Raw genomic sequence first — 12801 nt, 5'->3', positions numbered from 1 at the left:
TTTCCCCAGACAAAGCACAGATGCTCCCAGACCCAATTTGGCGGCCGGAGGCTGAGATGCTGAGTGCGGCTTCCGGGGGAGGCGCTGGGTGGCGCCACTCTCGGCGCTCGCGGTGCGGCCGCGGCTTCACCAGCTCTCGGCAAAACTAACGCGGATCGCTGTATTTGCTTTGCGCCTTTTTTCATAAAAGCGAAAATCCTCTTGGGATTTCCTTCGGAGAGCGGGAACGGGTCCTCATGGAGGTCCTCCCTAAAAGTGAAGTGACCCCATGCAAACTTTCAAAAAGTGGGGAATCTGGATGGCTTCACGTGTGCCTGTCGCTTCAGCCCATCCCCATGCATCCCTGCAGACACCCCTCGTCAGTCGTGGTGTCCTTCCACTCTGAGCTCTGAAGTGTCCAACGAGCTCTGTCAGCCTAGACGCGGGGCAGGGCCCGGCGATGGACCCGAAGCAGTAGCGCCGCTGACCGGGCTGAGCTGCCGCCGCTCTGCTGGGAACAGACAAGCTCCTCGGGTTTTCCGCCTTTCACCCCTCATGTCATTCATCGCAGACCAAGGACTCCGCCTCGGAACCCCCCTTCCTGGACTCAGTCAGGAGGGGAGAGTGGGTGGGGCAGCGGTCCTCCCCTAACTTCTTCCTGCCCGTGGCCTTGCTCCCCATGAGAGGATTCCGCGGCCACTTTCCCGGGCGCCTCAAGACCCCCATGGACGGCCTGGGGATAAGCGGTGCTACTGCTGACTGCTTTAAGGGGTCGGTGTGGAAAAATGGTAATAGCTACAGTAGGAAAGTGGTCTGGGAATGCCTAACGATTGCAAATTAAAACATCATTTTCCTGGGGATGCGTTCAAAAAAACAAGGGAGGAAGCCAAGAAAGAGGAAGAGGTATGATCTATAAAACATAGACTCCAGCTCAGAAGAGCAGGCAGCCAAAGTCAGGGTCAGCGGAACTGGGGACTACAGGCTCCAAGGGAAAGCAGCCCGGACAGAGGGTGGAATAGGAAAGAGCTAGGAACCACTGTGCTTATGTATTTGACTGAAGGCAAAGGGGGGGGGGGGCTCAGAAACCACAGAGTTGCACAAGAAAGAGCGTTAATCCTAGTAGACTATTTGGCTGGGTGTGAACAATGGAACAGAGTATCTATCTGTCATCACAGGCGACTGGCTGTTTAGAATGTGGAGTAATCTGCAGGGCATTGAGAAGCAGTTGTCTCAAGAGAGAGAGGACTACAGATCAATGTTTTGAAAGCCACAAACTACCAAAACTCATCCAAAGAAGAAAGCTAACCCAAACAGTTCTGTATCTGTCAAAGAAATTGAATTCATAGTGCAAAACCTTCCAGAAAAGAAGTCTCCAGGCCCACATGATTTCATTGGTAAATTCTACCAAACATTTCAAGAACTGACAAACCTACACAATCTCTTCCAGAAAACAGAAGACAAGGGAACACTACCCTGGTAACAGGACCCTGCAAAGACGGGACCAGGGGTCAGCAAACGTTATCTGCAGAGGGCCAAGGAAATTTCCTTTTTTGAAGCCCATATGGCTTCTGTTGCAACCTCTCAAGTCTGCAACTGTAGGGCAAAAAGCAGCTGCAGAAATATGTGAATGCATGGGTGTGGCCAGATTTGACCATCGGGGCCGCTGGATGTGGCCCAGGGGCCACAGTGTGCAGACCCCTACTCTATACCGATGTCCCTCAGGAAAACAGGCAAAAATTCTCTCAAAATATTAGCAAATGCAATCCAGAAATACAGAGAAATATATATAGAGAGAGAAATAAAGCCACAACCAGTTAGGATTATCTGGAACTGCAAGGCTGGTTTCAAAATAGAAAATCAACCAAGCTCATCCACCTTTTTAACAAACTGAGGAAAAACCACTGGATCATATCAATTTAAGCAGAAAAAAAGCACGTGACAAAATTCAACATTCATTCATAATACTCTGCCAAATTATGTCTTGAAAGAAATCTTAACTTACCAAATGGCATCTACAAAAAAACCTACACTTAATGTAAGAAAAAAACCAACCCCCCCCAAAACTGAATGTTTTCTCCCTAAGTTCTAGAACAAGGCAAGGATGTTCACTTCCCTATTCAACATAGTACTGGAGGGTTCGGCCAGTGTAATAGGGCTAAATAAATAAACCAATGGCACATAAAAAAAAGGAAGAGATAAAACTGCCCATATTCACAGATGACACAATCGTTTATGTAAGAAACCTAGAGAGAATCTACAAAACAACAAAAACAAAACTCCATAATAAGTGAGTTCCACAATGTCACAGGATACAGGGTCAACACAGAAAAATCCATTAGCTGTCCATATACAAGGAATATACCACTGGAAATGAAAATTTAATAAAATAATACCATTTAAAGGAGTTCCAAAAATGAAACACTTAGGTATAAATCTAACAAAGCATATTTATTTTAAAATTTTTTAAATGTTGATGAAAGAAATCAAAGGTCTAGATAAATGGACAGATGTATTATGTCCACAGACTGGAAGACCCAATATTGTTAAGATGCCAATTTACCTCTAATCGATCAATAGCATTAATGTAATCCCAATCAAAATTCCAATAGAATTTCTTGTCTAGAAGAAATAGACAAGCTAATTCTAAGATTTTAATGGAAAGGAAAAGAAACTAGAATATTCAAAACAGTTTTGGAAAATAATAACAACATCTTAAAACCTACCTGATTTGAAATCTTACTATAGAATTACAATAATCAAAATAGTGGGTTACTGGCAGAAATAGTCCCATACCTGAATGATGAAGTGATTTTTGTCAAAGTTGCAGTGATAATTCAATGGTAACTCAACCATCTTCTCAACAATGTTGGTACAGTTGGAAATCTATATGCAAAAAGCAATTCCCAACATAAAACTCACACTTTATGCAAACATTAACTCCAAATAGATCACAGATCTAAATGTCAGAATGCAAAACTATACAAAAAATTGGAAGAAAATACAGAAGAGAAATTTTAGGACCTGGAGTGGGGCAAAGAGTTCTCAGACTTGACATCAAAGGCATGATCCATAAAAATTAAAAAAAAAAAAATGATCAGTTTTGATTCACCAAAATTTAAAATGTTTGCTCTGGGGTGGACATTAAGACAAGCTACAGACTGAAGAAAATATTTGCGGTTCACATACCTGAAAAAAACTAGTAATGAGACTATATAAAAAACACCTACAACTGAACAGTAAGAAATTAATCCATTTCTTAAAGGGGCAGACACTTTACCCAATAGACCACTCATGGCAAATAAGATTCTCAACATTAGGCAAAAAAGATTCTTAATTTTAGTAGTCCTTAGGGAAATGGAGATGAAAACCATAATAAGATACCACTGCATACCTATCAGAATGGCTTGGAAACAAACCAACCAACCTGACATTATTAAGTGGTGAGCATGTAGAGTGACAGAGTCTTTTTATCCATTGCTGGTGGGAACGTAAAACGATGCAACTCATTTGGAAGACAGTTTGGCAGTTTCTTACAAAGTGAAGTTTACATTTACCATATGACCCTGCAGTCTCACTCCTAGATATTTGCCTGAGAGAAATGAATATTCGTATTCACTCACACACAAAAAACCTGCATTAGAATGTTTATAGCAGCTTCATTCGTGATCACCAAAAAACAGAAATGACACCAGAGGTGTCCACTCCGTTCAGTGGGTGAACCAATGCGCAGACTGTGGTACGCCTAGACCACGGAATCTGATTCCATCATACTATGAGTAAAATGACTGTGCAGACCAGGAACAACACAGAAGACTCTTCATTGCATTACGCTAAATTTTAAAAAGCCAGACTCAAAAGGCTATGTGTTTGTTGATTCCATTTGTATGATATTGTGGAGAAGACAAAACTATGACAATGAAGGACAGATCAGTTCTGGGCAGTGGTGCAGTTTCCTGACTGTGGTGGCGGTTACCACATATGGAACATAGTGCTATGGTACAAATCATGGCAATGTATTCCAAAAACTGGGGGTTTTCTTCATTCAACTGTAAAAAGCCAATAGGAGAAGCTCACCAAAAGAATGAACCTCTAATGGTAGAATTTGAAACCCTGTGACATCTGTTCACAGGGAGAAGTTTTGGGGAAGAGAAGCCTTCTGAACCACCCCCTAGGCAAGGAGGATGCTGAGACCCTGCCTTCCTTGCCCGCCTAGAGCTGTGGTGGGGAGGAGAAGGGGGGCTTGTCACATTTCCCTTTCTCGTCTCCCCAATAGGGCTGTTTCTCTTCCAGTGGGAAGGCCACAGAGTAGGCAGTAGTTTTAAGAAAGGGCCCCCACTCGTGGGATCCCCACGCTGCTCAAACTGCCCTCCTTCCTCACCACCACCTGCTCCCATCCAGCTAATCACAAAACCACTGCAAAGTGACTCTGGACACCTGCACTGACAAGAGGGACAGAAGTGGAACGACACAGAGGACGGCAGGAGAGGGAATGATACTGTCCATTCCCATGAGACTACTGCTCCAGACTCTTCCAGAAAGCAGCCTCCCCCTATCCTGTAACACACACACACACACACACACACACACACACACACACACACAGAGATACCTCACAGATATGCATGCACATACACACCCCGTAGCAAACACAACCACCCATTCGTGCAGACACAGTTACACTCACGGGCCCTGGCACACAGACACATGCACACACTCACAAACACACACCTATCATGCTTCCTTGGGCTTACACCTAATGAAACAAAGTGAGCACATTTCCTGGTTAACAGAGGACCCCCAGTGGGGGCTACCGTGAGGAACTCCCACTGCCTCGAGCTAGAGGTCCTTGGATGGCCATGGACTCTGCCCATCTCCCTGAGGCAGCCGATGGTCCCATGAGTGCCATTTACTCTCTAAACATGGGCTGCGTCTCCACCGGCCAGCAAGCCTAATTGTTGGGTTCAAGAGCCCCAGGCTCATCACATGTTCAGATCAGATCAACTCCAGCTATGCCACAGCCCCTCAGGTCCTCGTGAGCCCAATTCTTTGTCCACTCTGAACCACCACCCCCTTGGCCCTTTCTTAGGTCTGCAGCTTTTAACTCTGAAAGATGGGTGTCCACTGGGTCTCATGCACCACCTGTCTGATTCAAATCACTAGGGACACTTAAAAAAAAAAAATACTGATGCCTGAGCCCCAACCCAGACCAGCTGAATCAGATTCTCTGGGATAAGGCTGGCATCAAGATTTCTAAAAGATTCCCAGGTGACATGATGTGCAGCCAAGGTTTACACTGAGACCGCCCAGCTCTGTCCTGCTCAGAGCAGCACCAGCATGACCACACTCCCTTCATTCTGCTGAACTCCAGCTATGTGGGGTCCCTGGGTAAAAATCCCAGCTATGGTCCCTGGCCCTGGGGCCCTGTAGTGGAGCAGACAGACTATAAATTCAAATTCTACTTGAAGAAACTATTACAAATGTGATCACTCCTATTCCAGAGCCTTTCATGGAACCAAAATAGGAAACACAAGGGCAGGGAGGAGACCCATTTAGCATGGGGTTGGGAAGGCCTCTGCAAAGGAGTGCTTATTAGAGCAAGGACCGGAGACATGAGAAAAAGCCCAGTAAAGAGTGTTCCTGGGGCCTTCTTTATGGTTTACCTATCAGGCTCCCCCAGGTAGGGCCTGGGCGGGGAGACCCCTGAGACTTTGGATGAAGGACGCTTTCACAAGAACTTTTTAAACCAACTTTTTTCTTTTTTTTAAAGATTTTATTTATTTATTTGACAGACAGAGATCACAAGTAGGCAGAGGCAGGCAGAGAGAGAGGAGGAAGCAGGCTCCCCGCTGAGCAGAGAGCCCAATGCGGGCCTCGGTCCCAGGACACTGGGATCATGACCTGAGCCGAAGGCAGAGGCTTTAACCCACTGAACCACCCAGGCGCCCCTTAAACCAACTTCTATAGACAATCCCTTTTGTTCCCTTTCCCCCTCACAAAGCCCAGGGAGGCAGGGATTGGGGACCAGAGCCTGAGAGGGCTCATTTTCTGCCTCTGCAGCAGCCATAGACATCTGAGAGCTGCCAGGGTCTCTGCTGTTGTCTGGGTAACCCGGAGAGCCAGTGGCAGAGCCGGAGACCCAGAATCTGCTGGTACATCCCGTCCATTCTCCCACTCTGAGGGCTCCGGATAGATGTGCCCACCCTACACTTCTGGCCTTTGTCTCTGGGCCTGGTGTTTTGTTTTGTTTTGTCTTCTGCAAAGTGGGTGGGCGATCCCTTGCTCTGTTGGTGGTTTCGCGTGGCCTCAGACTAGCCCCTACTGCCTGGCTTCCTGCTGACCACTTTTTTTTTTAAATTTTTGAATAAGATTTATTTATTTATTTATTTGAGAGAGGGAGAAAGCGCATGCATGCAAGTGGGAAAGGGCAGAGGGAGAGCCTCTTAAGCAGTTTTGTGCTGAGTACGGTGCTCCACCCAAGGATGATCTCATCACTCCGAGATCAGGACCCTAAGATTACTACCTGAACCCAAATCAAGAGTGGGACGCTTAACCAACTGCGCCTCTCAGGCGCCCCTTACTCCCAACTTCTGCACTCACACCACCCACCTCCGGTCTCAACTGCGTTCTCCCTGCCTTCAATTCCTTGCTGCACCCCAGGGGCTTCTAGGTGGCTGTGAGTGTGCCCGCCTGCTTCAGGAATTTAGACGGTGGGGAAGGGGGAAAGGTTTAGAATCCAAGGAGAGGGACTGAATTTTCTCTACTCCTTGACCGTGTGACCTTAAGTAAGTCACAATCCCCTTGGGCCTCCGTTCTCTCCTTTGCAAAATGGGGATGACAGTGCTCCCCACCTCACAGGGCTGCTCTGAGATTTAAGGGCGTGGACGATGCTTAATCAAGAACCGGGCACTCATGGGGCTTTCAGTGAGTCAATGCAGGCTTTCCTTCTGCCTCCACCACTGGTACCGCTTAGGCTGGTGATGCTGGGGGGACCGCCGCTCTGCCCACGGGCCAAGCGCACCACAGGGGAGGGGTCTCCCGCCGCCAGGGCCAGTCTGGCGGTTGCTGGCTCAGAATTCAGCAATTCCAGTTCCACCTTCCACCTATGGGAAGATGTATTTTTATCTGCATTCTTACCTCAATTTTAACCATCGGTTCTTACTGGTTAGTATAAAAAGTGAATCTGGTCCAATAAATAAACCCAGTGAGACTCCAACAAACACAAACGGCAGGGAGAGAAAAACGAAACGGCAAGCTGTCTGTCAGGGTGGGAAAGAAAATGCAGTCCCAAATCTAAGGCCCCCTAAGCGCGCGATGCGACGGCTTCAGAGACCTCCCGGCCCGCCTCTGCCTGCTCAGCGCAAACGCCGCTCGCCGACTCCGCGCGCGCTTAAAATCGGCGGCGGTGGGAAAGAGATTTCAGTTAGAAATTTGAATGTTGGGAGCTGGAGGGCGGGGACAGTCTCCACCCTCACGGGGCGACCAGGAGCTCCAGGGGGGAGCCCCACCAAAGCCTGGCGTCTCATATATCCCAGGGACACCTTCCTCCAACCCACGATCGTCACGCGGAGCCCTGTCCCCCGCGGACCGAGGCTGTCGCCCAGACGGCGCCGCTGGACCAGCCCGGGTCTTCCCAGGCGCCCGGCCCTCGATGCAGCTCAGGTGACAGGCGGGGGGTCCCAAGAGCCGCTCCGCGCCCCCTGCCCAAGCCTCCAAGAGCCGAGCCACGAGCCCAAGTCCTTGGCGTTGCCTCCCCGGAGAGCCGGACGGGCGAGAGGCGGGAGGGCACTGACCTGGGAAGCCCGCGACGCGGGGCAGGCGAGGAGCAGCAGCAGCGGCAGCAGGAGCGCGCGGGGACAGCTGGGCACCATCTTGCCGGTGGGAACCGCGCGGCTGGGGAAGGGGAGACACCGCCTCGGGCCGGCCCACGCCGCGGCCCGGCAGCGGCTGGCGCAGGGAGGGCGGCGGGAGCCCCGGAGCGCGGCGGGCGCCGTCTAGGGTCCAGGTGCGCTGTGCGCGGGCCACGAGCGTCCGCAGCCGCCCGCACGAGACAGCCCCGGCGAGGCGGGGAGGCGCCAGCCCCCGGGCCGAGGCCGAGGAGGAGGGGCTGCCCGGCCAGGAATGCGCCTGGGAGCGCGCCCAACCCGCGCGGCTCCCCGAGGAGGCCGGGCGCGACGCCGAGGACGAGCGCGGGCATCCGGAGGGCCTCGCGGGCCAGGGCGGCCGAGGCCGCGTGGCCAGTGCCCCGCACGCGCGCCCGGCCGCCAGCCCACCCCTGACGGGCCGCCCCCCGCCCCCGACCGTGCCCTAGCCCCGCTGGGGAGCCCGAGACGCGCGTCGCCGGCCAGGGGCGGCGGAGTGGCGATCCCGCTCCAGCTCTGCCCTACTTCGCAGCCCGCGTCCGGGACCCCTTCCTCCACGGCGTTCAGAGAGCAGCACCGGCCCGGCCGGGAGACGGGCTTCCTAAGCGTAGACCAAGTTCTCCATCGAGTGGTCGAGTGTCCTTCTCAGTCATGCTAGTGGGGAATGAAAACACACATGCACGGGGACCAAGAATCTCCTGTCCTCATTGATCGTTCTCCCCTCCCCAACCTGAAGGAGGAACTCCGTTTAAAACGAAGGCCAAGGCCAGGTTATCAGAACCTTGGATGCTTTGCTGAAGTCGGTGGGAAATCCCGCTGGGAAGGACAGACACGAGTGGTCTGAAGTCCCCTGCATCCTGGGGCTGTGGAAGGAACCAGATGGCTTCAGCCCCAAGCTCCTGGAAAACATTATTTAAGTTCTTACTGAAGAATGTTTTCAGAAGGCAACACTGCAGATGTCATGGTGCACACCAAGTCTGGCCAAGCCTCAAATCTATTTTTCCTTTCCGCTTTTCATTTAGCAGAGCCCACTCAGAGCTCCAGGAATGGAGCTCAGAAGACTGTCGTCTCAGACCAAGAGTTCCACTGGAAGGCAGAAAGGAAAGTTGGAGTCCCCTGGAAAGCGAGGGTGTGGTGAAGGCTGGCCACCTGAGCATTCATTATCCAGGAAATCCTACTGTGCTTCTCCCTCCACTTTCCTGTCACAGGAAGTAGAGCGGGGCCCATGTAATCTGTTTGCGCTCCTGGAGACTGGGCAAAACCTTGCTTTTGCCAGTCCAAGTGGAGGGACCAGGCAGCAGTGGTCCCATCCCAGGAAGCCTGTGGAAATTATGGTTTTCTGCCTCAATCTATCATGTGTTTGCCCTTGATGCCAAAGCCAGTGCTCCCTCAGCCTCCATCACTTACCCTTCTCTCTCCCTCCCACTAATGAAAGATTGGGTTCTGGCTGGTGTGGCCGTGTTTCGTGTGTATTTTATCCCACCTCCTGTTTACATGGTGACCTCCCCTGGAGGCCAAGACTTCTCAGCCTGCTTCTGGCTGTGAACTGGGAGCCAGACTTCGGCACATGGAAGGAAGTGTTCTTTTTTCCTCTCTTGCCCTCTCTGTGGATTCATAAAGCTGAATCTGGACATGGTTGAGTGACTTGCCCATGGTATGTAAACCCCAGACTCAGGCCCCTCCCAGAGCTGTGCCGTCTCCAGCATAGGCTACCTTCCACCCCTAGCACCTTTCACTTAAATACAGATATACAGGATTTCAGGAATTTAGTTACAGAATTTTTTTGTTCTGTGTTGTCTTTTTCCTCTCCTTTCCTCTCCTCCACTCCCTCCCTTCCTTCCTCTTTCTTTTTCTATTTTTTAAGCATTTCTGAATTTCAACAGAGATTTTTTTACCCCCTATCTACTAATTTCTGTTTGTTGCTCTTGTCCTATGGCCATCTTCCATTTAGTGCTTGGTGTCTGCTCTGAATTAACTTTCTAAGGTCCCATTGCCCCAGCAGTACTGCCCCTTCTCTCTCTGTCTCCAACTGCCTTTGACCCACAGGGGTCAAGGCAGCCCAGAACCCATCAGGGCTGTCTGAAAGTAAACTGTGAAAATAAGCCCAATGTGCTATATTCAGGTCTCCAAAAACCAACCTTTGACTTATACGAAGTGGGTCCATCCTCTATATTACTTCTTCTGTTTCCTCTGTGTTTAGTTTTCAAGAGAATATTCCTGAATGTCAGGGATTGGATGGGCTGGGGGGTTGGGTATCCACACATGTAAAGAAAATATTTTTAAAGTTTTTTGACAGAATCAATGACCATCTTCTGGGATCAGTGTTTTTGCTGATACACTTGTGTTCCCTGCATAATGTTGGGGTGCAAAACGAGAAAGGAAGATTTGCTGCAGAAATCTGTTTATCGCTCAATCAGAAGCAGCACCCAGCCTAAAACAACCATTCCAAAGCTGTCCTGTAGGGTTCTCTGTCCTCTGTAGTGTCCCACACCATGTTGCTTGCCCTGTGGGGTTCATATGCTTATTTTGCCTGTTGGCTCATTCGGGGTTGCTTCTCTCCCTTTCCCACCTTCACCCCTTATCTGTGATTCTAAATGTCATCAGCCTCCCCCCACCCCCAAACACCTACAAAGGGTCCTGGGAACAAAGCCCAGCATGTTAGCCTGATCCAGGATAACCGGGTAGGAACAGGGGTGGGGGGTGATCTAGAAGGAGTGCAATGATGGTCTAATTCACTCATTACACAAAAATTTTTTTGAGTGCCAACTTGGGGCACAGCCCTGCCAACTTGGGGCACTATAGCATGCTTTCACACTACATCAAGAAAGTGAGCCAGAAGTTTGTTCTTTGAAATGATAAACAGAAAGGGGTTACAAACCAAAAATATATTGTCTTTTGTAATTATCTACATAATTACCTTTACTGGTACCACTTATGGCTTCATTCCAGTTGCCATTTAGTGTTATTTCATTTCAGCCTAGAGCACTCTCTTTAGCATTTCTTGTAGGGCAGGACTGTTAGCAAAGAATTCTGGTTTTACTTCTCTGGGAGTATCTTTATTTTTCCTTCATTTTTGATGGATAGTACTCCTGGGTATTAAATTCTTGGTTGATGGGGTTCCCCCCCACCTTTCACTACTTTGGATATGTCATCCCCTCGCCTTCTTGCCCCCATGTTTTCTGATGAAAAGAGAGCTTTTAATCTTATTGAGTATCCCTGGTATGTGATGAGTCACTTTTCCCTTGTTGCTTTTAGAATTCTGTCTTTGTCTTTTGCCAGTTTGATTATGATGTATTTCAGTATGGATCTGTATACGTTTATACTACTTGGAGTTTGCTGATCTTCCTGGATGTGTAGATTAATGTTTTTTCACCAAGGTGGGGAGTTTTCAGCTGTTATTTCTTCAAATATTCTTTCTGCCTCTTTCCTACTCTCCTCTCTTTCAGATTTTCCCATTATGCGTATATTGATGTGTTTGATGATGACCCACACACCTCAGAGACTCTGTTCGTTTTTCTTTTTTCTATTTACTTGCTATCCCCCAGACTGACTAATCTCCATTGACCTATATTCAAGTTCACTGATTCTTTATTCTGCCTAATTCAGACTGCTATTGGGCTTCTAGTAAATTTCTCATTTCAGTTACTGTACTCCTCAACAGAAAAGTATTTCTATTTACTCTCTATTTGGCTCATTTTTATTTTATTTATTATTTTTTTTAAGATTTTATTTTTTTGACAGAGAGAGGGAGAGAGAGAGGCAGGCAGACAGAGAAGAGGAAGCAGGCTCTCCGCGGAGCAGAGAGCCCGATGTAGGGCTTGATCCCAGGACTCTGGGATCATGACCTGAGCCGAAGGCAGAGGCTTTAACCCACTGAGCCACCCAGGCACCTCTGGCTCATTTTTATTTTTTAAAAAAGATTTCATTCATTTATTTGACAGAGAGAGAGATCACAAGTAGGCAGAGAGGCAGGCAGGGGGGAGGGGCAAGCAGGCTCCCCACTAAGCAGAGAGCCTGATGTGGGGCTCTATCCCAGTACCCCGAGATCATGACCTGAGCTGAAGGCAGAGGCTCAACCCACTGATTTAAAAGATTTTAAAAAAGATTTTTAAAAATCTTTTTTTTTAAAAGATTTTATTTATTTATTTGACAGACAGAGATCACAAGTAGGCAGAGAGGCAGGCAGAGAGAGAGGGGGAAGCAGGCTCCCCGCTGAGCAGGGAGCCCAATGCAGGGCTCCATCCTAGGACCCTGGGATCACGACCCAAGCCGAAAGCAGAGGCTTTAACCCACTGAGCCACCCATGCACCCCTAAAAAAAACCTTTTTAAACAAGATTTTATTATTCGAGAGAGAGATAACATGCGAGACAGAGCACAAGGGTTGGGGGGAGGCAGAGGGAGAGGGAGAAGCAGGCTTCCTGCTGAGCAGGGAGCCTGATGTGGGGCCTGATCTGAAGACCCTAGGATCACAACCTGAGCCAAAGGAAGATGCTTAACTGACTGAGCCACCCAGGCACCCCATTTGGCTCATTTTTCAATTGTTATCTCTTTACTAATAGTATCTATTTGGTGAGCTGTTGTTCTCATACTTTAGTTGTTTTGATGCGGTTTCCTTTAGGTCATTGAACATATTTAAAATAGCTGACTTAGAGGCACCTGGGTGGCTCAGACGGTTAAGCATCTGCCTTCAGCTTGGGTCATGGTACTAAGGTCCTGGGGTTGAGCCCCACATTGGGCTCCCTGCTCGGGGGCTGGGGAAGGAGTCTGCTTCTCCCTCCTGCTGCCTCTTCCTGGCTTGTGCATGCACTCCCCCCGCCCCTCATTCTCCCTCTCAAACAAGTAAATTAAAAAAAATGAATTAAAATAGTTGACTTAAAGTGCTTGTCTAGTAAGTCCAACATCTGGTCTTTCTCAAGAACATTTTATATCAATTGCTTTTTCCCCTTATTTTAAAAAAGATTT

At 48.9% G+C, this 12801-nt stretch overlaps 1 protein-coding gene across 1 annotated transcript in view; it reads right to left on the bottom strand.

The window, feature by feature from the left end:
* Nucleotides 1-7966, bottom strand: part of FBLN7 (fibulin 7) — a 44408-nt gene extending 36442 nt beyond the window's left edge. Inside the window, exon 1 of the mRNA XM_032843845.1 lies at nt 7770-7966. Within this exon, the coding sequence (XP_032699736.1) occupies nt 7770-7847 (78 nt within the window). The 5' untranslated portion in view covers nt 7848-7966. The remainder of the gene's footprint in view (nt 1-7769) is intronic.
* Nucleotides 7967-12801: the final 4835 nt, after the last annotated feature.

Source organism: Lontra canadensis, unplaced genomic scaffold (genome assembly GCF_010015895.1).
Source record: "Lontra canadensis isolate GAN:19392208 unplaced genomic scaffold, GSC_riverotter_1.0 scaffold144, whole genome shotgun sequence".
Classification (NCBI taxonomy): Eukaryota; Metazoa; Chordata; class Mammalia; order Carnivora; family Mustelidae; genus Lontra; species Lontra canadensis.
Note: the sequence above shows the minus strand (reverse complement) of the source record. Positions and strands in the feature narration are given on the sequence as shown.